Genomic DNA, 27,650 nt, shown 5'->3' on the forward strand with positions numbered 1-27,650 from the left:
CCCCCCTCTAAAAGTTATACCCCTCTAAAACTATAAAAACTGCATTTTTTAACTATTTATTACAATAAAACCATAAACATTTTTCAAATTTTGCAAAAGCAGAAATATAGTGGCTATCGAGATCAAAGGTATAGAAATATAGTGGCTATATAGATATAGAAGTACATATACTTCTTCTATCGCGGTATATTATTTCTGAACTTTAAAAAAACCAAATGGCTAATTTACCGTTATATCTAAAATCCGTTTTTTCCAAATTTTTGATGCCGTCTTTCTTCTAGAACCCATTTTCTAGGAGCCTGAAATTTCAGCAGCTTTCAGGCTCTGACAAATAGTTTATTTCGTTAGAAGAAAGTTTTTTTCCATCTCCACCCCCTCTCAAGTTATCACCCCTTGAAATTTGTAAAATTTTTGACGCTTTATATTTCCGAAACCGCAAATTTTTTCAAATTTCTAAAAAACTAACTAACTGTAAATTCCATGTCATTAAAAAATATAATTTTTTTTCTTAACTCACACAATTAACCCTTAAAATCGAGCATTATGTTAACCCTTCTTTAAATTTATTTTTGCTTTACTTCAAATACTGCATAATCGTTAATCCTAAATATATGTTTCGTATATGAATGACAAAACTATGGGTGCTATAATACGATCTAATTTGAATTTTAGCTGAGAAAGTTCATCTTAACTTTTAACTCCTACTAATTGCTTTTTGGATAGAGCATTATTATCAAGTTCAAAGCAAAAAAACTAATATCCAAAAAATTAAATTGTAAATTAAGTCCGGAACAAATCTTGCTTTAAAGCTCATATTAAAAAAAAACCTCAATTATCAAAATTAAAAATAACTTTAAAAATGTAGGTGAAATAGAAATTTCATTGTTGACAAAAGAACGAAATAATAAGAATTTTTATCTTTTTTTTTTGGTTTTTTGTTTTTGTTTTTAGAAAAATGTACCACACCCAATTCTTGATTTTCATATAAATTTCCTTTTTTAATTTTAAAATTGAATTAAATTTCGATTTTCCATTCTTCCCTATGTAAATTATATTTTGTCGTCGTACAACAATATGTGTCTGTGTTGGATTTGTTTACTAATTAAATAACTAGGTCAATTGGATTTTAAAAATTTTAAATTTTAGGCAGTGTCGAACACTAACAAAAATTATCATGAAACTGCTGAAACGTAATTAAAATTGAAGGAAAAAGTTTACCAAAAAAGGATGCTATAATGTGACAGTTTAATGATAGGACCACAGGCTTAATATTTTACTACTGCATACATATGTATATACATACTATCCAGGAATGTAATAGTGGAAGAAAATTGTTTTGTATTGAAAGAAATCTTATTTAGATACACATGTATATATATATATAAAGTTTTCAAGTGTATAATATATATCATAAAGAACACTTAATGTAGAAAGTTTTAGATTAATAAGGTTTTGTGCTAGAGTTTCGTTTTACAGTATGTGAAGAAAGAATGGGGCTGTTAAATATTTATATATATTTATATGGGGTAGTTTTTATTTTTTCATAATAGTAGTTTAAAGTTTCATTTGAATGTGTTTTGAAAAACAAAAATACTCTGAATTTCTTCAAGCTTAAAGTTTTATAACCCGAAATACTAAGCAAAAATCGCCTCCATGTATTATTTCTATATATAGCGTTTTTGCATATAACGTTGTGGTATTGCTATTTTTCATATAACTGTGTAGGAAAACTCTACGCACATAAGCGGTAAGAGAAAACTCTACATAACTCTGCAAAATAAATCTAATACACTTTTATCGGAATTAGTACAGAACAGATGTAAGAATCTATTTATTTCAGCTTCTCTATATGTATACCTGTACATAGATATATAAAACAATACTGAATGTTTGTGTAATTGCTAAAACTTTATAGTTTCATAATTTAAATTCAAAATTAAACCAAAATTGTAAAGAAATTGCTATAATACGAGTATAAAACAAACAAAATTTTTTATTGAAAACCGAAGAATCACCTGACAAAGGTAATTCAATTGAAATTTTTGACATTATTCAAAAACTTTTTGTTTTATACGTTCATCAATAATGCCATTTGAGTGAAAGTAATTTTTTATTTTATTGTGCTGGATTTTCTTTTTGTTTTTCTTAAGTATATTTGTAATTTTTAAATGATTCATACTTCATTATTAATTTTACTACTAGAAAATTTACTATAAAATACTCAATCGACAGAGAGGGAGGAGCTGGATTAAAATTAGAGAAAACAATAAGTTTAAAATAGAAAAGAAAAATTCGAATAAATCATTTTTGAAATTAAGTGGACCTAATCGGAATTTTTATTTTTTAATTGTTCAAATATTTCAATCTGGTTGCACTAAGAGAAATCTTTTTTTTTAAATATTGTAATTGGTTAAAATTCTCATTATAACGAAAATTTCAGAAATATCAATTTTTTTGGTCTTTTAATGCCGTTTCCGCTTACCCCGATTCATTCCTTAATACAAATGTACAGAAAATTCTGCGTTTTGAATGGAAATTTTAACACATTTTTAATTAATTGTTTTTTTTTTTAATTTTTGCAATTTAACATTTTGACAATTTTATATCCAATTTTCTCTTCATTATCAATCTTATATACATATGTAGCTACATTTTTGTATAAAATTAGTATTGTTTGGTGAAAAGTAATTAATTTTATAGAACAATTTAAATTTATATACCGTTCTTTCACTTTTATCCATTGGAAACAAAAAAATTAGAAACCATAATTAAATAGAATAATTAATGATTTTAATAACATTGTTCAATTAAAAATTGTTTATTTCATAATCTAAATTTTATTTTAAACAAATTATATTTATTTATTTTAATTGAACTCGTTAAGGATCAAGTTTCTTTTGTAATATTGGTAAAATCATGTTCCGAATGTTTTGTTATAATTTTAATACATTGAATATGTAAATCAAGCTCACACTTTATCTAATTTTTACACTAAAGTACTCTTTTCTTCAAATTTTCAATACTGCATTCCTTAATTATTAAAATAATAAGAAAGGTTATGTGATGGTATCAAATTTAGCAAGTCGATCTTTTAATCGAAATTTTTTTCTCCACTATAGAGAAACATAAGCAAATTTGTTTTGGAGAGCTATTTGTGCACACGTGTGTTTGAATTTCAGCTCCTGAAGTACCTTCGATGAAAATTTATGTCTGTTTACATTGGTCATGTCTCGCTCTTGGGCCTTTACTATGAGTTAATTTTATACTGTCTTCCTTATGTATATAGAAAAATAATAATTACATTCTTCGAAATTTAGTATATTAACTTTGTTTGTCAAAAAATTGTACCATAATTAAAATTTTTAGCAACATCTGTGCTTGAAAAAACAATTTTGACTAGGGCTCTTAAACTAAAATTTTAAGAGAAATTGGATCACAAAAAGTGGAGATCTTTTAAGAACAAAATTAACATTTTTGTAATTACATATGTATAAAATACCGTACTACCTTTCTTACAAGTACAAATGCTGCAAGAGCATTTTCATAATTTTGTGCAAAATTTTTGCTTAATTGGAAAATACACTTTGAAGTCGGTTACGTACTTACAACTTACATATATTTATTATTCTTATTAACTTATATTATTTTTCAATTATTTCTTAATCCATAGTACTAAATGAAGAAGTAATCATTAATGACGCATTATAACGCATAAACAGTCACTGAAATCGTTATCGAGCATTTCAACTATCTTTGTAATGCTGACAAGACATTTCAAATAAATTAGGCAATTAAATTCGATTATCAATTAAAAAATCGACTTATTAAATCTACTCTTACATAAATATTAAGATTATTAACATTTTATTGAGCTATTAATTTTGATTTTATGAGACAACATTAAATTTTATATTAACACACTTAATAAGCTTATCATTACATTTTTTAATCTTATTATTTTTGATAATAAAAGCTTAACCTGGCATAGCACAATAAGTCAGTAAGTCAAACATGCACATCTTTACATACATTGTTGGCTTGACAAATCAAAACATTTTTCTTGTAATTTAATAATATAATTGTAGTGTCGCAATTTAGTTTTATTAGAAATTCTTTTCTTATTACTAATGAAAAGATTAATGGTTTGAACAATTTTATTGTTATAAAAACACATTGTGTAAGTCACATTGTATTACAATGTAATATCAGGCATGTAAGAAAGTATTCTGTGAGTTTACTTCATATATGTATGAACTAAATTTCTTATAATATGAAATTTGCTTAAGCTTTATTATTAAGTGAAGAATGAGCAAACGGCTTTAAATTTCGAGAAATTTCGGGTTCTAATTTGAATAACGATCGACTGATGAATTGAATAAAAGCTCTTTAAAAATTACTTACGCTACATCCAAATTTTTTTTCCTTAAATTAATAATTTTAATATTTGATCTTGGCTATTCTTTACCAGGTTAACTTTTTAAAGACCTTTGTCTGATATCGAAAAGAATTAGTTTAAAAAACCGGAAACTAAAAATCAACCGCCCGCTGTTGAAAAATTTTTAAAGACAATAGTGTAAAGTTTAACACTTTTTAAAAATCTGGCAGCCTAATAAAAATAGACTAATTTCTTGTTTGATTGTCTTGTTTGACGGCGTTTATCTTTCATTAGCCTCAGATCTAATCGTGGATTTTTTCGTATTTGTGAACATTGCCTAAGATTTTATAATATAACCCAAAATCAAATTATTTTGACTTAAAAATGAAACTTGCCTACACTCTACATGATTATTATATTGCTAAAGTATTGAAATTTTAACGCAATCAATATTCATTATTTAACTTTTATTCAAATTTAGCATCTTAAAAATGTGCATTAAAATCGTTTAATAAGGATTAAACCGGCAAAAATTGTTTCAATCTGAAAAACAATAAAATTAAACAAAATAAAAAAGGCAAAATTTCATTGAAATTATCTTCGAAACAATTTCGCTGCTCTTGAATTGAACTTAAATTCAAGTTGAGTTCAATTAAGGTAAAAACAAAGAATAAACAACATAAAACTAAATAACGAGCATGATTTTGACCTGAAAAACGACTTTTCTAAAATACATTGTACTAAAAGTATGTAGATACATATACCTAAACAATTAGAGGAAACAAGTAGTGATCTGTATATGGAAATGATATTTAAGAATATTTAAGAAGAGTTCAATGAATAGGATGATTATTACTTGAAATACGGCAAAAATGGTATCGTTTAATAATTCGTATTTTTTTTAATAAAAATAAATTCATGTGAATTAATCCAATAATGCGAGAAAAAATTTAGTTTTAATGGTTTAACGTTACTCATACAGCTCATTTATTTTGAGGAATTTTAAAAGTTAAGGTTATGAAGGCTCAACTTTAATAAATTGAGTATTAAGAAAAAGGCTTAGTAATATAAAAGTTTGGAAACAGGAATTTCAATTTCTCTACTATGCTGTAAGCAATTTACGAAATTAAAATCTAAAAATATAATCGGATAATCGGATAGGATAAAGGAAGTATAAATATAAGCTAAGGAAAATGCAAGCTTAATCACAAAGCAAACAAAACAAACCCGCTACAATTCACTCAATTTACACAAATTCAGAATAATGAAAATCAAACGAAAATTTTTGATAATAAAAGATCTAATCTTAATTGATAATAAGAAAGAGATTAAAGGACTATGTGAAATTTGACACTAGACAATCCAACATCAAAAGGCAAACCTAAGAAACCCGCATAACTATTCGAAAATTTACTTATATATTTTCAGAATACTTAACATATTTGAAATCTATAAAACTTGGTTATTAAATCAGAATTTAAATTTTCTGGAAACTACTTTCGTTTTTCTTTCAATCAAATTGCAACCATATTGTTTTGCTACTATACGTATTTTTTTAATTTCTCAAGTTTTCTTAAGAAGTTAATATGCGTTGAATATTCCCGAGTAATGCTATAAATTAGTGTTTCATTATTTTTAGTTCATCCTGTCAGTGTTCGAATTCTAATTAGTGATTCGAATTTAATAATTTTCGTTTACTATATTGATCATTCAATTAATTTACAATTTTATGTTAATTTAAATAAATACTTCAATTAAAGGCGAACTAAAAAGCTAGTTCAAAACGTAGTTAGGAACGTACCCAAACTTTGCGTAAATAAGCTTAATTATGAGTTAACAATTTTCTAAGAGAAACGTGAAAATTTTTGTAAGTACTCTTGAAGTACATATGTAAGGAAACTTGTTAAGTCGTTCTATAGGAATATTCTATATAATTTTAAATATTTATCAGTGTAAATCGAAAAAAGTAAATAAAAACTCCCTAAGCCGACTCGACATTACATGTACATTTATAAGTTTGATTACATTGCGTCTAAACATACAAAAACTCATTTAACACACGCATTTTTAAAATGATTTCGAAAGGATTGTGTTCAGTTGATATTGGGAAAAAAGAAAAGTTAAAAACAATTTGGATTTCACTTTTTATGTGGTGCTTGTTTTATAGCTTTTAATGACAGAAGATGTACATTTCATTAGGCGATACGATAAGAATTCCTTATTTTTTTCTCTTTCTTTGCAAATCAAAAGAGTTTAATAGCATTGTGATCTTTTTTTATTGATAATCGCAACACTAAAAATTTTACGAGTTAAATTAAAGGTATGGAATTGTTATATTAAAATTGCTATTGTTCTGAAACCAATTAAATTTTGATGATTGTTTAAAACAAAGTAAAGAAAAATGGTAATAATAAGAAAAAATTAAACAAAACAAAAAAAAATGTTGAATTCTTAAGGATATCGATAAAATATCAAACATCGTTTTTTATTTTCATTCCATTTGTATGTAAATTACCCTTTAGCATATTTGAAGTCGAAAACAATTGTATTTTCAGATTTATTAACTCTTTTTTTTTGATTATCTATTTAGTTGAAAAATGTTTAAATTTTTATGTTGCGTGAAATTAAAAAAAAAACTGACTGACTCCCTCGAATTCAAGAAAAGAAATGTAACTTTCATTAATTTTCTGTTAGCATGTTCTGTAGAAAACTTTGTAATACTTGTAGTTATGGCTAATAAAGTTGCGAAGTTCAAATCAGAGTTTGAGTTTCAAGATTTTCCAATTGCTAAAGAGGACATTAAACATTTTAAAATATATTCCTAAAATTTATATGCAAAAATCAGTACTACGAGTCGGAGAATTTAAAATTTCGAAAAAAAAACTTGAATCACAGACTTGCTAACCAGTAAGAAACAAAATTAAATAGAACAAAAAAAATAGCCAAATTTGTTTGTTACACAGAATTGTGACATAAACAATGTCTCCTACTGCAATAACTGGCATTTACTCTAATAATTTACTCTCATACAGAGATGTGTCAATTCTATATTTGTATTTAATCAGGATTGATATTTTTAAGTTTTTTTAATTTTAATGATTCTTTAAAACTGAGTCTAAGTCTTTTCCATGCCAAACTTCTAAATAATTTAGTAAATGTGCATTTTATGAATTCCGAATATTTTTACTAATCTGTTATTGTAAAGACAACGCATAAATGTTCGAAATATTATTTATATTGATTGCATGTATTTTACCTATGATTATCGGGTGTATAATTATGGATTGTCGTTCTTTTTCGATGTTACAAAAGAAATTCCGTGATATGTACTTAATGTCAACAATATGAAATATGTACATATTTACAAAAGGGGAAAAAATAAAAAATTACAATAATAAAAAAGTCAGGATGTTTAAGAAAATAAAAAAGAAAAGCACCTACTTGGCGATGCATTCAACAAATTTTCCCTAAAAAAAAAACTTTATAAGCATAAGTGTGTATTGGCATTAGAAAAATTGTCTTCTTATTGTTTTGTTTTTTTTTTCATTTTCAAACTGCTAATAGCTCAATTAGTTTTGTTGTTGAACTCAAATTCTCACCACACCTTATTGCATGACTTTTGCCCCTTTCCTTGAATGATTTTAGTTTTTTTTTAGTTGTTTTCTTGTTTAAAAAACATTCAAGAAAAGAGACAATAAAAACTTTGTTTTAATGTCAGGTGCGTTGCTTAAACAACGAAAAAGAGTCCTCAATATATACACGTATTTTTTTTCAAAACATATGAAAATTAATGATTCCTGACTGTGTTAAGGAATGAAATTGTTATGTTAAGGCTTTCAAATAGTTTATGGCACAAATTATAACAACAATTTTACTTCGTGAAGTTTTATTTTGCATTGAGAAAGTTAAAATCAAATTTTGAAAAAAAAGGTTAAAATATATCAATTTGTTATCTAGAATAGGTTCTCTGAGAAGTACTATGCGTTCTATATGGAACACGATATAGTGTCTGTTAATGTCTGATGTAATAATTTAGTAGTTTAGAGTAGCGATAAGTCTATTTGAGTCACATAATTATGAATTTCTAGTTATTTAGATAATTTTAATTTTAGAAATATTGCCAGTTTTATATTTATTAGAAATATACTAGAGATGTGTTGTAGGTTGAAAGATTGTTAGTTTCGATAACTTTGCTTCTTTCAAAATGCTTTTAATACTGAACTGCTTCTAAACACTTCTTACTTGAGTTAAAATAGGAAAATTTCTAGAAAAATATACAACTACTTAAACTGCTCTTATTATTAATGAAAATAATTGCATACTTTGCGGAGAAGTAAAAAATTACTAAATGTACAATTAGATCAATAAATATAATTTTTATGTTTATTTATAAATATAATTTTTATGTATATTTACCGTTAGCTTTTTTATTTTATGAAAGTTTGGAAAACTTCATCTTCGGAAAAGCAATTTTAATCATTTTTAGAGGTGATAATTTGACGGTAGAAAGAAATGTTTTTCTAACAAAATAAACCATTTATTAATTTCTGACGTTTGGACGTGTGAAAAGAATGAGTAAGCACTTTCTTCCAGCTCAGTTAAAAAGTACTAAAAGGTATATAGTTGACCATTTTAATTCTACGAAAGCTTAATTTTCCTCCAATAATTCACGAAGAAAATTTAAAAAATAATAAAAAGAAACCTGCACAAAACTTTTAATCGAACATTATAACCGTAAAAGCAATTTCTGAAAACAAAAGCGCCAAATTTTTTATATGTGTACGTAATTATAAATATATCTCAATATTTTTAGATAATTTAATAAATCGATAACCCACATTTTATTTAATAAGTAGCAAAATAAAAGAACAAAAACAAAAAGAAGTTACAAAACAAGTAAAACACAAAACTATAAAAATAAAGGTAAATAAATAAGATGGAATGAAATGACTATTAAGAATTTACTTAAAACCAATTTTCACTTTAGTTAATTCAGTTGTACGAAACGAAATGCCGTCGAAGTACATTATTAAGAAACCTCCGCTATCTAAACCACAATTACAATGGTATAAAATCTTACTAGCCCATAGAGTTGGACTTAAGCCAAGAGAACTTAAACGTAGAAAATCTCAAATTTACTAGTAAGTAGCCCATATATAATACAAAATTATATTTTATAACACCCAACACATCAAGTATTTCATTCAAATATAATTATTTTAGTGGTTATAAGAAAATCTAAAATATATAAAAAAAAATGCAACAGCCGCATTATTTTTTTTATATTTTTACTACTTACTGATGGGCAATAAAATAAGAAAACAATAAGAGAATAACAATAATAAGAAAATTATAATTTCAGCTCCGATATTTGTGCATTACGATATTCTAAAAAGAGGTCAGAATATACACAACAGATATGCCAAGAAATTGAAAATTTAGAAATGATTCAACCGACTGCAATGCAAGCAATGAGATTTCATAGGTAAAAATTAGATGAAAAATAAAAATTTTATAGAAACTTTTTTTATTAAGTCTGATGTAACCAAGAAAATTAAACATCTGTGTTTCTTGATATTATAATTTTTTATTGATTGATTACAAATTAATTACTGGACAATAAAAATAAGAAATTTTTATTTTGATTTTAGATTATTCTCCATTACAACATTATGGCCACCATTATTTTCTAAGAGTGACATTCAATGGACAATCAATACCTTTGATGATTTCATTTCACGAAAAGATCGCTGGCGTATTGAAAAAGTTTTAAATGGAGGAAATAGTCGTCTTCGATTTTAATAAAATATTAAAACGAAAAATATTAACCGAAATTTGAGAATAAATTCAAAAATTATAATAAATTACAACATTTACTAAAAAAATTTAGTGAATGTTTTTCTAATTTAATAGAGAATTTTGCGTACAAAAGGATGCTAATAATCAATATTTTAAATTTTTTAAAAATTATTTTAATTTTGTTGTTTTCATCAATAAATAATTATACTTGTGTTTATTTCACAAAAACGGGATTGATTCACAATACTTGCTTTTAAGAATTCATAAGAAAATGGGGGGGGTTACTTATATTTTATTATTTTAAGTATAACTCATTATAACAATTTCCAAAGAAAAGAAATAAATAATGGGGACTTTTGAGTATGCATTCAAAACTAAGTTTTTTAAATATGAAATGAGACGGCTCATTTCGAATTTTTGTAGAGTACAAAGAGACAAATTAGGTTTTTAAGAGATGTTAGGAAAGTATTTGATTGATTAAGTAAAAACGATTTAAATATTACACATATCTATATACTGTTGAGATTGAAAGATTGGTTACTTGTGTTGAAATCAAATTTCTCTAAATTGATTCTCTTAAAAAAAGGGAAAACTTATAAGAACAAAATCAAATTGTTCCAGAAGAGTTTTCTGGATACAACCAATGTGAATAAAATAAAGATGTAAAAAGGTTTTCCATTTATTATCGAGTACTCTAATGTACTTAACTCAGTAGAAATAAAGTTGGGGCTAACCAATGGTTTGAAAAGAAGCACTTTTCGTTTCAAATAGTGAAAATACTGCTTTTAAAACAATCAATTACATTATTTAAATTATATATGCTTTCATTCATATACCAAAATATTTCAAAGAATGCATATTTTTTAGTATGAGCAATGTCTGCAACCTTTGAAATAGAACAAAAAAAAAATTTAAAGAAGCGTTAACAGAATGCTCGAAAACAAGCGTTAATTGCGTCAGTTTAAAAAAATAATTATATTTTTTGTTGGTATGGCATTTCCCGTTAGCTTTCTGCATTTATGAAAATTTGAAAAAGCTTCCACTTTCGGAAATATATGTATGGTGACGAAAATTCGAATTTTATAAATTTCGGTAGGATAATAAAATAAACTTTTTATTAATATGTATGAGCTGCTAAAATTTCAGAGATCTATACATTTTACAGTCTTGATGAAAAACGATATAAAAAATTTGCAAAAAACGTGGTTTGCGTAACGATTAATTTTAATGGCCATTTTCTCTTTTTAATATTGAATTGACCTGTGATCCGGTAGAAAAAGCATGTCTCTACTTTTACGTTTGTAGTTTCGTTACAATAAATAGCAAATATTAAAAAATTTCTATTAAATATCTAATTGTGTATAAAACTTCAGCTTTCTATCTCAAATGTGTAGAAGTTTTAGGAACAGACAAACGAACGGACAGCCGGACAGAGTAAAACTGTTAAGCACTTTTTGTCAAAATATTTTTTGGAAAAGTGCAAAAAAAATAAAGTAAATATTATGAAAAAAATATCCAGTTTGTTTAGAATTCTTTAAATTTTGAGACTATTCAACTTTAAATTATAATTATAATTTTATGATTTTCTTAATACTTATTTTGTATCTGTAGAAAATATGAGTTCTTAAATTTAAAAAAAAATTCATTAGAAATTATTGCAAATTGGATTTTATCTTAATGTAACTTCAATGTTTGTTACCTTTCATTTGCTAATCCAGTTATTCAAGCATTTAGGTTATTTTAACAGAATTATGTATGTATTTTACAATGTCTTGATTGTCAAATTTTGACACATAATAGTATTATTTGTTTTTATCTTTGACGTCCCCCTTGAATATACTCACGATTTTTTGTTGTTAAAAACTGTATTTTTGTAAACATACATGCATATGTACATAATTAAAAATAAACTTTGCATAAATTTCAAATATTCCAACTAAAATTTGTGCACGATTCATTTTACACCTGAAGACCTCGTTAAAATATTCTGAAATTCGGTTATAATTTAGACGGCTTCTATAGCTTTACATAAGTTGGTTGTTATTGAGTTTATTTTCTTATAAAAACTTCCTCACATTGATTGATTTATTTTCATCCATTTTGTTATTCATTGAAAAATTTTAAATTTAATTTTAATTATTTCTATACTTTAATATTCATAATGTTACTCTGGTCAAATTGAAATATTCTGATTTTGTATTGACAGCAATTTTATCTTCTTGAATATTCTTATATACATATGTAAACATATGTATTAAAATTAATTTGTAATTCTATGTATGTATATATATATGTATGTATGTATTAAAATTAATTAGTGCACTAAAATTTTTTGGTTTATAAAATTTGGCTTTGATATATTGTAAGCCAAATTTTATTATTTGTGGAAAGTATAATTTGCTAAAATATAGATATGCGGGTTAAAGGCTTGATTTTAAAACTTTTTATAATTTTATTCGTTACTACATTGGTTTAGGTTGAGGTTTTTAAAGGGAATCATACACGCTTATAAGTTAGGCTAGGTTTAATCTATAACCCCAGATTCAATTTTAATCTTTGTAAATAACGATAAAAAAATTTTAATCGGAAAGAAATTGGAATAGATTTAAATTCAGATTTTAAAAGGGAAATCATTTGTTAATGACATGAGAAGGGATCGAAGTAGAAATAAATAATCTTCTACAGAAATAAGTTTCTAGTAAAGTATTTCAGCTTTCTATCTTAAAGAGTTTAGAAGTTTTGTAAACGGTACGGCGGAGCGAAATTAACAAGCACTTTTTTCAATTTTTTTTTTTTGAAAAAGTACTAAAAACAATTTTTTTTTTTATTAAATCCAAACTTTGGACGTAATACCTGAAACGCATAAAGAAATTTATAAAGGTATTTCCAAAATATCACGTAAATAAAAAAGTTTCAAAATTATTAAACTGAAACCATATAAAAATACGCAATGTTATTAATATCACAGAAAGACAAAGTTTTCCTTAGGGAAACTAAAATCAGAAAAAAAAAATCCATTTTACATAACAAAACATTTTTAAAATGCATGAATGAACAGTTTCGCTTAAATTATTTACAACAATTTGGTTAATTTATTCAAACGATTAATTTCTTTTAAAACGCATTACTAATACTTTCACTAATTCCTGAAAATCTTTAGAAATTGTAACACGTTCTTACGCTAAATGTAATATTTTGTAATTTAACTATTTGTTTTTTTTTTCAATTTAAATTTCATAATCGGGTACTGTTGTAATCAATGAACCCAACAAAAATCAAAAGCCGGAAATGAAAATAAGTCAAAGGAAAGTAAGAGTTAAAAATGTAAACAACTAAACAGTTGTTACCTAAAGCGTTGATCTGCAAAAGAAAAACTTTCCAATAATTTGAAATAAAAATTCATTTACTTCTGTAAGTACAAATCAATTGTAGCGAGCAGTTTCAGATGGTTTTTAGACTATACTAACTTTGATGTAAAATTTACTGAAATTTTGAAAAAATAAAATTTATTACTTAGCTTCTTACTACAGAAAAACTGAAATAAACTGTGGAAAAAAATGCTTTAACAACATAGTTAATTTTGGTATATCAAAATCTATAGTTAACATATTTGCTTAATAATTTGCAAATCATATGAGGGGTATTTAGAGTTCTAATTAAGCTTATTAGTAATACATGGAAATGTTTTGAAGTTTCTTTATTAACATTCTTGTTTTAATTCTCATAAAATTTCAATTCTTAAATTTTCTTTATCAAAACTACTTCATTATCTCTGACCACTATTTGGAAATAATTTAAGTATATATATGTACTTAAAATTTTTATAATTTTAGATTCAATTCAGTCCAACATTTTTAAAATTTGGATATAATCTTCATAAAGTTTGTAAATTTCTTAACATAAGTCATCTAAATAGTTCTCTATACTGCAAATTTATTGAATTCAAATTTGATGCTTTTTTCTCTAAAGCGACTACACGATTAGATTTTCTTTTTACATACATATACATATGTATATTTATTTACATTTAGAAAATATTTTGATTTAAATATAAAAATAATATTAGCCTACTTAGTTCATAACTAAATGTAATTAAATACAATAAAAAATTTAGCATGCTAAAAAAAATTAAAATAAAAATCAAAATATTATTATTTAATGAGAGATCCTGTGAACATAATTACATTTAATAAATTTTTATCATCAATTTTTGATTTAATTTCGTTCTTTAACTAATCATACGTAACAATAGTATCTTGTTGCAAAACCTGTTTATTTAGACTGTGAAGTTTAATTAATTTAAAGTTACCTAAAATTTTTTTGTTAACAACTACTTCTAGTGCGTACTATATATACATACATACGTATATTTTTAATTGATAACGTGTATGATAACTTAATATTTACCAATGCTTTTGTATTGCATCACCCAGCCTACCTATAGTAAAATGTATTTGCGAGTGAAAATATCAATATTATTAATTTTAATGCAGCTTTGTGAAGGTGCATTATTGAAATCGCATAAAAATCATAAAAAATTACTTTTAAAACAATTGAATAACGCCATAAATTTTCGATTTTTTCAAAGAATATTTCAAATAAATAACAATAATCGAATATTTTATAACTTTTTTTTTCTCTTAAAAGATTCAAAACTCCATGAGAATTATGTCTATATGACATGCATTACATCATCAAAATGATCATGTATACAAAATTAACATATAAAAATTCTACATACATAAAATGTATATTTATTTACAACAAATATATAATATATAAATGTGTATGTTTATTTGCAGCAAAACATTATTTTTAACCTCGTTTTTATTCCAAAAACACCGCCTAATGTCAATTTAACAATATATACCGTATTGTAGTACAAAAAAAATGTTTATGCACTTAAATTCAATACGCTTTATGCACTTTGAATTACTTAAAATCTATAAGGTCGTTAAAATGCATAAAAAGTTATAAAATTTAACAACAAACAGTAAATAACAAGTTAAACAAAAGTTTCTTTTGAACAACAGCAACAATAAAAACAAAAAAGACGCTTCATTTATTGACAGAAACCAGAATATACACTTTAAATTTAAGAAAGAAACTGTATACAATGAGCACTGATAATGAATGCACTTTTCAAAGATTTTCAAAAAAACAGAAACTTACATGCATAATTCGCGAAAAATGTTCTGTTAAAAACTTAAAATCGCATAAAGTATTTACAAACAGAATCGCAAAAACTTTACAAAAAAAAAACGAAAAAAACGAAAAGTAAATTTAATGTGGTCATCACCTAATCGGACATAAAACCTTGCAAATTCATGAAATTGATGAAATCAGACATTTTTTAAAGTTTACGTGAGACTGCATGCGTCATTACTTTTAATTAATATTTTGATCTTAGTTTTATTTTATAAAAATTTAATTAAGACGGCATCCGATTCTTATCATTTTTTAATTTGAAAGTTTGAAAAATGGACAAAATCATGCAATTGAGTGTCAACCTTTTTTTTAAATCGCTTTCTATTAGAGTTTTTGGGTAAAATTTTCCCAAAAACTCAAATTTTTGTTGATAAATAAAAAAGGAAATATCTATTTTAATGATTTTTACATAATTTCGAGAAATTCTAAAAATTAATTTTTCTCTAATAATTGACATTCATAATAGGGAATATTCTGTTTTTTTTTTGAAGTAGTTAACGTAATAGTAAACTCTTCCCAAAGAATAGACGTTCATAATGTAGCTTATGCACGTGTACATTTAGAAAAATTATATGAAAACAATACTTACCATTCCAAATGTCAACAATGCGTATAATAAAATAAAAAATGAAAAAAACTTTTGAAGTGCGATATTATAGCAGTCATCAGTTATCTAAATAAATCAAAATATTAATTCATGCGTTTAATTTTATCTTTAATTTATGACTAAATTATTTATGACAATATGACATTTATTATTTTTTTTAAAGTATGCATATGCATACATTGGTACTCATATAAGTTACTATTGAATTCGTCGCATTAATTAAACGTAATGATGAATGTTGTAGGATAAAATATTGAAATGAATCACAATACATATATGGATCACATCATGAAATGAGAATAAAATAAAGTTGGGTCAAACCAATGGTTTGTATTGTAGCATATTTAGGATGATTTATGGAGTCTTTGAAATTAATATAAAGTGGGGTTAAGGGTTAATTGTGTGAGTTAAGAGAAATAATTATATTTTTAATGTGTTGGAATTTACCGTTAGCTTTTTGTGTTTATAGAAATTTGAAAAAGCTTGCGGTTTCGGAAATATAAGGTGTCAAAAATTCAAATTTTACAAATTTCAAGAGGCGATAACTTGAGAGGCGGTGGAGATGGAAAAAAATTTTCTTCTAACGAAATGAACTATTTGTTAGTGTCTAAAAGTTTCCAAAAATTTCAAGCTTCTACAGACTGGGGTCTAGAAGAAAAACGAAATTAAAAATTTGAAAAAAACAGACTTTAGATAACGATGTTTCCCCGCGCTAGGGGAAACAAACCGCTGCCTTTCTGCGTTTGAAAAATTTCAAAAATGCTTATGGTTTCATTGCAACAAATAGTTAAAATAGGCTATTTTTAGGGTTTTGGGGGGGGGGGGGGGGGTATAACTTCTATGGGGGGGGGGGGGAGATAGGTAAAATTTTGTTCTACGAAAATAAGTTTCTAGTAAAGATCTATGTACGTATAATTTCAGTTTTCTATCTTGATGGGTGTAGAAGTTTTACAAACAGACACACGGACAGACGGACGGACGGACGGACATAGTGAAACTAATAAGCACTTTTTTCAAAAATTTTGTGGAAAAGTGCTAAAAAAGCTGGTTTAAATTGTATAAATAACATTGGTAATATGCTAATTTTGTTCTTGAATTTCTAAAATTTCAGAAAAGAATTTTTCAAATTTCAGAAAGATTTTTTGTAGTTTTTCCAAAGTATTAATTTGTATTAAATAAGGTCTTTAATTAAATTATCGACTCATTCGTTTACACCACATCGCAAGAATTTCAATTTGTACAATTAAAATTGAAAAAGAAAGGTGTGGTGGGAAAATCATTCCGGAATTGCGAGTTATGAAAATATTTTTTTTTTGAAATATTTTAAAAAATCAGTCTTTAATTTGACTTTTAATTAATTTGAAAATAGTACCTTAAAAGATTACTTTACTTTTAACTCTCGTCCTTTTAATTGAAGTTGAATAAAACAAAAATTTCCTTGCCTATCCTAGACTATACATTCAAAAAATATAAATCGATGTCATTCTCTTGTACACCCTCTTGATTTATTTATTGTTATACTTAAGTATTGATATACATACATACTTAAAAATGTATATTCAAACATACAGGCAAAGCATTTTTTATTAAAATTCGGATTAACAAAATTCAAACTGCAATTCCAAATTTTATACTGCAGTTTCAGATTCGATTCAAGTTTGGAACCCAATTTATATTCATATAATTTTACTAACTTGAAATCCACACAAAATTTTTATAATTCATTCACTATGACTTTAATAGCAGTTCTTTTCCTACGATCGTTTCTATAGATTCAAATGCAATTTATATTAACATGTTTATAAAGCAATTATAACTTCTCAATTTAAATATCGAATCGATGTATGTTTGTATATCTGTACAACACTCCTGCCTCTAATAACAAAGTTTTTCTTATCAACACCTAAACTAGCACATTCATATTATGATGTAAGACAAAAAAAATCGTCTTATTTCAATTTTTAAATTCCTTTGCATTTCCAAAATAAATTGATTTAACTAATCGATTTGATTAGTCCATTTATATCTCAATTTAGTAGTTCAATTTGAAAACTATGATTTTATAATAATTAACAGAAATACCAAAATAAAATAAATAGAGTACCACTACCAAAATAGCTGATTTAACAAATATGAAAACAGAAGTCAATTTTAAATTTATTAGCAAGTTACATTTAATACATAAAAACCATTTAAAGATGAAATATTACACAAATATTATGTCATTTTGCATTTCTTCTATAATTGGAAAAAAAATCGTCATAGAGTTAGTATAAAGGCACTCCGTCGTCTCACACATATAAAGAAATAAAATAATAAATTGATGATAGTGTAATGACTCTTTAAATGACTCTTTTTATGATTTTTGTGCTTTTTTTTATATTCATTATTTATCTATAAAAATGTGCACGATTAAATGACTAATTTGCAAAACTTGTCAAATAAATTGAAATTAATTAGTTTGAAAATATTATGAATGCGTGAATACGAATTACGACTTTATGTTTTGTGTATACGATTAGCATGTGTATGAGACGTGTGTGTTGTGTACGTTTTTTTTCAGTATTCATTATGAATTTAATTCGCACATTTATACGAATAAATAAAAATGAGAATTCATATTTTCAATTATACTTACATGCTATACACAAGATTGAAAAACGATAAAAATTGTAAATTTTAATTTTATTCACAATTTTGCTTTTAGTTTTTTAATTTTCATTTTATGTCTATATATGAAATATTTATAGCGATTAATAGAGTAAAAGAAAAAACATTGTTCAAGAAAAAAAAAGCAAAAATCGCAAATTTAAATTAATTTATTTTTAAGTTTCTAAAACATGGCACCATAAGATTTTTATCATTTCCTTGACAAATGAAATATTTCATTGAATTTAAATACATGTGTTTTTGAGTTTTTATGCAATTATATCATTAACATTTTACATATAAGAAGCAAAACTATAATAGAACCATAATGCGTTCAGAAAAATAAATATCGCGCTTTATTATAAAAGTAGAACTAAATTTATCTTACTTTTATTGCTTCTTATAGTTAATAATAATTATCAGAAAAGAATATTCTCTTATAATGCGAATAGTTTCTTGATTGCACATTGAAATTGCATTTAAGAATTTAATTATATTATGACAGTGAATATTATTAAACAATTTAGGCGAACAGAATTAAAATAAAAATTTTTGGTTATTTCTGGAAAAAGTTCTAAAACAATGAGAAATTTTTGGATATTAATATAAAACGTTCTGGGATATTAAATAAAACTAAATTGATTAAAAGTTGTTAATCATCAAACTTTCGCTTATAGCCTTCAAATAATTTAACGTGCATAAAATAATCAGAAAATTGTTGATTGAAAATTAATAAATACTTGAGATAGTACTTCAACTAGAAGAAATTTATCTAAAATTTTGGAAATAAGCTTATTAAAACTCTGCAAGAATCATTCTACCCATCAATTTGTCCTTTAATTGTGTCCGTCTGTTCTTGTATCTGTTGACAACTTCTGCACCCTTCGACATATAAAAGTAAAATTTTATTTGCGAGTGGATTTTGCTGAAAAACTTATTTCTCTAGAACTTCATTTTCCGACTATTTACTGTATCGAAACTAAAAGGAAACTGTGTCGACAAACTGCAAGAGTTTGCTATTTTTCTAACTTCTAATTAGTAATAAGTAATTTGTTTCACTTGGATAAAATTTGTTTGTATCGTCCTCTAGTTTGAAGTTATCAATTTCCAAAATTAGAACAATTAAAAATTAAAAAACCTATGGTGAATGTCTTATTATCAAAAAGTATAGTTATTTATCTAAACTGAAGTAATTAGTCGTCGAATCTAACTTTTAAAATAATGCTTCTTTTAATATTTTTCCTCATCCAGAAATTATGCAACCATTATTTATTTTGGTACATGAATGAGAATAATTTAATTGCTTTTGAATTGATTACTTCTTCGAGGAAAATCAAAAAATATCTCTTCAAAACAACAATATTGGTTTAATTGGTGTATTACTAAAAAAAATTAGTTATAAATAAGTTTAACCCTATACGATTTTTTTTGATTTGGGTTCACATTAGATTTCGGGTCCCAGACCAAAATTAAAGAACTTCATGACATTCATATACATACATATGTGTAAATGGTGGTTTAAAGTATGGTATACCATATAGTGTTGGGAGTACCGAATTTGAACCAAATAATAATAATCATTTTCGAAAATTTCTGTTAATTATCCAAAGTTCTATATATATGCAAATAACGTTTTTCTCATTTAAATTGTTCCATGAATAAAAATATATTTTTTTTTCTAAACGATGAGAAATCGATCTATAATAGCAATTATTCTATTGCATACAATTAATAATTAACTATTTTCTAACTGTAATTACATAATATTATTTAAAATAATCTTAATTATCTTTTATTTTCACTTTTTTTACATATATTTATGTATGTAGATACAACACTAATTATAAAAGTATTAAATTTCGCTAAATACTTTATTTGCGGACATGTGCACATTTCCCATTAATTAATTACTTTGCTTGAGCATAAAAGAAAACCTTTAGAAAAAAAGAGAAAGGCCATACTTTGACTAAAATGACTATTGAATTGAATTTTTCTTTTCTATTGAAAATACTTGCATTAAATTTAATTGTTTCTATTTTTCTAAATATTACATAATAGTAATACAGACATAATAATAACAACAATAAAAATAACAATGATCAGAAAAAAAAATAGCTCTTTGATTTTACATAACAATTACGTGAGAAACTTGATTAATTTACAATCTATAACACAGAAAAAAAAATTATTTAAATAAACAACATAAAAATTTTTGAACTTAATGTTTTGGGTTTCAAGTCAAATAATAGTGTGGGGAACTGTGACTACAAATATTTGCCAACAAATCGGAGTAAAATGTTATCGAATTCGAAATCTTAAAAATTTGTTCATACTGCAATTATTTTTATATTAATTAACAAAATAGAAAATATTTTACTTAATAATTTGTACTTGATATTTATATATATGTATATATATATGTAGTTGTCCGACCGAAAAAAATTTTAAATCAACATAGCATTCTTTTATAAAAATTGTATCAGGAATCTACAGTATGATTGTGAATATAAATTATAATACTCGTATACAGTCGCTTTTCGTACAATTCAAAGGAAAAGAGGTGTAAATTCTAGCCGAAAATGTTTCTTCCTCCTTATACTACATTTTTTTAATTAAATTCTAAATGAAGTTATAAATAAAAATGTAGTAACGTAATTCTAAAAAAATCTGCCATAACTCTTTCTTCCATTTTTTTTACCCTACTTCGCTCCTAGAAGGAGCATAGGGCTGGTGTATGATTATTGTATATAACAATGAACCAGTTTCTGACGTCATTGGGTTTACTAGGTAGGTGACGAACCTACCGTAATTTTTTCTTTATATTAAGATATTTAAGGTTATTTATATTTATTGTTTTTATTTTGCTGGTATTTTTTTAATATTGAAATAGTTAAAGGACCAGTGCAATAACCACTGCACCATTGGTCAGTTTCCATTTAGAGCTTCAATATTATAAAACTAAAATTTGAAGTACTTGAATGGAAAATTTCATTAAACTGTGGTAAAATATCCATAAATATTAAGCATGTTTTGTCAATCTTATTATAAGTTTTATTACTAATCGTTTTGAAAGAAACGACATCACTAATTTACTTACTTACTTAGTTAATATAAAAATTTAAACAATACAAAAAGTATGTTTCGGTCATTTGCGGTGGCGGGCATATAAGAAAATATGGAAAAAATGTCGTTTTTCATTGAAACGGTTTTACGATAAATGGAATAAAAATTTTGTTGATAACCAAGACTCCAAAATACTGATGAAAAACAATTATTCAAAAGATCATTCCAATTGATTTGAATTAACGTGTAGTGTTGTCACATAAAATTAAAGTTTGGTTTTTCTTATATTTTTAATTTTTACTTTAAATTTTTCTAACAAGTAATTTATTTGAAACGTACTTGTATTTCTGTACTCTCTAAATTAATTGAATTTATACGAGCATAAACAAAATCGTTATAAAATGGTATTATAAAATAGTTTTAGCATTTATAAGTCAGGATTAAACTAACCCTTTCATTACATGTAAATAATTGTGTGATTAAATTAGAGTACTAAATATTTTTATTTACTTTTCTAGATCTGTCGAAGTCAACTGTTTAATTAATAGATATTACAAATTGACAGTAATTAAAGATTTGGCTACTGTAGTATTTAAACCTTAGGTTCGATCAGTTCTTGTTTAAGTCTTATGATATAAATATATGAAATAAAAAATATACCAATAGTCCTATGGTTGAATCAAATTCTCATTTTTACGCCAAAGAAGTTTTTGTTTATCATTTTGCCGATTTTTTCTTTCGTTTCGTTTTCAAAAAACTCCTTACTATATTTGAATTGAATTAATTACAAAACGTTGACTTTTATAAAATGGCATGTCAAGCACGACACCAAAAGCAAACATAACTGAATAACATAATGTTTGACGACGGTGTGATTTACAATTTTACATACCACTTTTTTTCAATATAACATTAGTTTTGTTTATTTTCTTTGATAATTATAGCTAATGGCAAATTAAAAAATAAATACATAATTACATAACATTTAGAAGGTGTTTTTTATATGATAATTGTATAACAATATCTTGTTTTTTGTTTCTTTATTTATTGAATTAGATTTTGATTGTGATTATTTTTATTTAGAGTTGAACTCTTATAATTAAGTGGACTCTGTAATTAGTATAGCATAAATTGGAGTGTATGATTTTCAATTTTATTTTAGAAAATATTAAGAAATTATTAAGAATTTTAAAAATTAGAGCATTCTTATTTGAATTTGCTTGTCAAATAAACTTTGATTGTCATACTATTGATCATTAAAAATGTTAAAAGCTGTATACAAATCTAAATAAGTTACATGAAACTACATTATTAAGTAGAAAAATTAATTTATTGCCACAATGCGCACCAAAAAATTTTAAAATATTGTTATTTAAAATATTTGACCATATTTAATATTATAAAGTCAATTCCTTTTTGCACCTTCGTGAAGGGTACATTAACTATGGTAAATAGTAATCACTTGAAAGAGTCTTTTGCCGTATGGACATTTAGCAAGAAACCTAAACTCGATACATCGATACATAAAAGTAAATCGTACGATAACTCAAAACCTAAACTCAAAGCAAATACATACCTCCAAATTTTTACAAGTTATTTCTTTTGTACCAAGGACGGACCCTTTTGTAATTGTACCAACTGACGTTACGAGCTCAGGTAACTGTCATGCAACTCAATAAGAGATTATTTTAAATATTTCAAAAGCTAATACATGAACTCTAAAAATTTTTAATGGAATGGCTGCACTGGTTAGGGCAACTGCCATACAAAAATTAATTTTGTTTATTTGGAAAAATAAAAAAGTTAAATTCATGAGATTTAGCAGTCGTGTATTCAATTATAGGTCACACATATCCTTGAAATTTGTTTGGAATAGCTTGAGAGGTTCGGGTAGCTGAAACACATTTGCTTGTAGTTTTTTTTTGGAATGGCTTGAGTATTCGGAAAAAAAATAATAACGTTAGATTCATAGACTTGCCAGTTATGGGACCAATTATACATATGTCAGACATATGAAGCTGTAAAGTTTTTGTGGAATGATTTGACAGGTTCGAGCAACATGAAAGCTATTTTTAAATATTTCAAAAACAGGTTTTTATATTCAGATTGCCAAGGTATAATTCAGTCGGTTTAGAACGATTGAAACATTTTTACTTGATAAAATTAACATTGCGTTCAATTGCTTCAAAGAAAATTTTATATCGAAAATTGACTTTTGATTATTTAAAAATGGTTTAAGTGGTAATAAATATGTTTTATATTTATTATACAATTCTTAAAAACTGTTGTATTGTATTAAACCTACAAGAATATTTAAACGGTTTAACTAAACAAATTTATAAAAATTATGAACTGAAAATTATAAACCCGTTTCGGGCCTAAAAATTGAAAAAAGGAAAATATTTGATTTAGGAATCACTTAGAAACTCACTAAGTAGACACTGTGAATATCTAACTCGATAGCCATAAAGTATTTCGACATTCGGCAATCAAAATCAAAGTTTCCTAAAAAAAATTGTTCAGGGTGCGGGAAATAACATCTTGAAAAATGGTCCGATTTTTGTTTTTAAACATTTTTGGAAATCGGCCTTACAAAATTTTAAACCTTGGAAAATTTTCCAATAAAGACAAAAAATAAAAAAAGCCGCTTAAAAGATCATACCAAATTTTACAGTTTTTATTCAGAGAGTTTTTGTGTGGAGTGTATTCGAGGAGAATTTTCATATTAAAATTTATTATATATACGAGTATATGTGTATGTATACATAATATTTTAAAGAACAGATAAGAGTACATACGAGCTGGCACGACTATATTGTATATGTATATATTATATACACATACTTGTTTACAAAACATTATGTATCCTCTTATAATTACATGTACATACATATATGTAAATTTATCCCGTACTACATTTTTCCAAATTTACAAAATATTAGAATAGCGTTTTTAATTATAAAGAAGATTAATTAAAATTACATTTAAAAAGAATATACACACATTCACATCGCCAATTCAATCTTTCTGTCATAATTATATGCATAAAATGATCATCAAATACAAGCAATAAAATATGAATTTATAAATTTTAATTAATGACAATAATAATCAGTAAATTAAAATCAAAATCAAATAATTTATCTTGTTTTTTCCTCCATAATTTCATTTTTAATTTTTTAACTATTAACATTAATAATTTCCATCAACAACATTGTAGATTTTATTGATGTTTTTATTATATATAATATAATTTATATTTTTTAATTTATTTTATAGAAAGATTAACTATTTATATAAATGTATGTTATATTTATGTATATTGTATGTAATATAAATAAATATATTAAAATTAATAATGAATAAAAAAATTATTAAAAATATTCATAACACGATTTTTAATGGGCAACAGAATTTAATATCAATATTGTAAATTTAAACTTTACGTGTACATAGGCATGTATGTATATATACAAATGTTGCACATACCTATTCCTACGTATGATATACATATATGAATTTATTGTATATGCATAGCTATATACAAAGTTTGGCTATACAATATCAATTCTATGATGGTGTATGGTCACAAATTCCAATGTGGTCTAAATATGACCGCCAAAATATTAATTATGTTATACGAGTTTAAATTATGGTGAGTTTTTTTGTTCGATTCTTTATTATATTTTTTTATTGATAATTAAAGTTTGTTTTTCTCTTTATTTTATTAAAAGCCAGAAAAAAATACAAGAGTATACATAAAGTTGATTTAGAAAACTATGAGATACAGGTACTGCGAAAATGATAAAATTATTATCATTGCAGTCTAACATTATAAAAGTTTACTGAAATTATTATATTTTAATTTATAGTAGTGGTTCGAAAACTGCGTTAAATATTGCCATTATTAGATTGTTAAAATATAGGATTATGTTTCAATGGTAGTATATTTGTATAGCACAGAAAACAATTTATCAAGATGACTTATTGTTGAAAATACCTAACAGAATTGCAGGATTTAATATTTTTGGAGCTTGTGCTTATGTAGCTTATATTTAAGTAAAGAAAACGATTTATTGTGATAATTAATTCTCATATTACCGGATAAAAAATAAATTTAGGACAAATTTTTAAACTTAATACAAGAAATTTATAATAAAACTAATAAAAAACTTCAATCGTTTAACTAATTAGTTTAATTCAGAGATAAAAATATACTTTTGAGTAAGATAACGGTTTCGCTTTACATTTTTACTCTGTCGGTATCTACAAGCTGCAAAAATTTGAACCTCATTGCAATAACTATATAGAGAAAAATTGCTCCATGAATTAACAAAAAAGGAGTTTGCAACAACAGTTAATTTAAGAAGTCTACTCAACAGTCTTGTATTTTTTTGTAGGTATGATAGAAAAAGTAATTCTTGACATTCCTGCGTTTGCCGAATTCAAAAATTGAACAATGTTTATGGTCAAAATTTTGTATTTGGAGGCTTTTCAGAACTATATAGCTTGAAGGTGAGAGGCGTTAGGAAAAAATTTTATTAAGGTAAGTATTTACCACACTAAAATGACTTTGTAAATTTTATCAGTCAACACTTTGTAAATTTTATCTGGAACAATGTAGAAATTTACGCAAACGCACGAATAGATGTACAGAGTAGGCGAGCAGATTGAGCGAAACTATTTTACACATTTTTCCTAAATTTGAAAAAACAATATAACGAAATGTAATTCATGTACAAGGTATCACAAAAGCATAAAAAGAAAGAGTTGATTGCTCAATGACAGATTCATTTCAAATATTGAAACCTTTTCATATTAGTAATTTCCTCATGTTTATGGTGTCCAAATCGTACAATCTACCTTATTGATTGCGGTATTCAATCATTTTTCTTAATATTAAGAAAGATTTTCTGCTTTTTTTATTAATTATTTCCATAATATTTCACGATAAACAAATAAATGTGGTATCGTGTTCCAATTAAAATTCTACATGATTTTATGTTACATAATATCATTAAGTTAAATAAAATTAATAATATGTATTAAGAATTATACGACGTCGGATAAAATACAACAATTTTTGGTTATTGCGGTTCAAAATTTTAATATGAGCGAGAGTATTTTTTAAATTTTCATTTCTTTCATGATATTTTTAATTTATGAATTGTGATAATTAAAGATGACAAACTTATTAGCAAATCATACGACATTAATCTATAACTAATTTGCATTAGCAAGACTTTTAAAGCGTTTTATATATATATTTCTTTATTATGGTTAAGAAAATTTAATAAAAATAATAAGAAAAAGCATTTTTATAAAAAGAAGATTCCGATTAATAAAAATTTACTTTTTCTATGAATTTAATACTATGCGTATTTCCAGAAGCTATCAAGGGCATTAGAATATTAATTTATATATTCATGTATGTAAATATACGTATAAAAAAAATAATTCAATAGATTATTTGCTTTCTGAATTAATTATAAAAAAAAACGAACAAAAAAAAATACTTTGAATTATGAATTACGTAGATAATGATTTTTAATGAGTTTTAATCCGTAGAATTCTATTTATGTACATGCAAAGTGTTTAATGTGGTCATCTTTTAAAATTAAAAAAATGAAATTATAAAAATTGTTTTATAATTAAAAGGCACGGGTGTTACAGTATTTATCAAATAAATTATAATATCAAATTAATGAATAAGAACTGTTGCGTTCCTTCTAAGGAACTGTTCAGTAGTTCGAACTCATTTTTACAGATGTGGTTACATTCAATTTAACTACATCTGTAAAAAATAAAAATAATTTAAGTATTGAAGATTTCATATTTATTTCCTATATAAAAATTCAAAACCATCTACCAAATTTTGAAATTAAAAACTAATATTTAATGAACTCGCGTCTATTTCATTGAGGGTTATCTTCAGGTACTAACTTGGAA

The 27,650-nt window shown here is 24.9% G+C and overlaps 2 protein-coding genes across 3 annotated transcripts in view; one reads left to right on the forward strand and one right to left on the reverse strand.

The window, feature by feature from the left end:
- The window catches only part of LOC129612596 (uncharacterized), an 81,456-nt gene that overhangs the window by 43,213 nt on the left and 10,593 nt on the right, over positions 1-27,650 (reverse strand). Inside the window, exon 1 of one of the 2 annotated variants that reach the window (XM_055526286.1) lies at positions 15,972-15,990. The exons of the other annotated variant lie outside the window; for it this stretch is intronic. The gene's annotated coding sequence lies outside the window, so the exon portion shown is untranslated. Of the gene's footprint in view, positions 1-15,971; positions 15,991-27,650 lie in introns of those variants that run through there. 2 annotated transcript variants of the gene reach the window in all.
- LOC129612577 (uncharacterized) lies at positions 8,947-10,177 on the forward strand. Its single transcript, XM_055526246.1, has 4 exons — positions 8,947-8,950; positions 9,363-9,516; positions 9,738-9,860; positions 10,027-10,177. Exons 1-4 carry the CDS (start codon positions 8,947-8,949, stop codon positions 10,175-10,177), a joined length of 432 nt encoding a protein of 143 aa, XP_055382221.1.

This window comes from Condylostylus longicornis, unplaced genomic scaffold (assembly GCF_029603195.1).
Source record: "Condylostylus longicornis isolate FDR11 unplaced genomic scaffold, ASM2960319v2 ptg000075l, whole genome shotgun sequence".
In the NCBI taxonomy this organism is placed as follows: Eukaryota; Metazoa; Arthropoda; class Insecta; order Diptera; family Dolichopodidae; genus Condylostylus; species Condylostylus longicornis.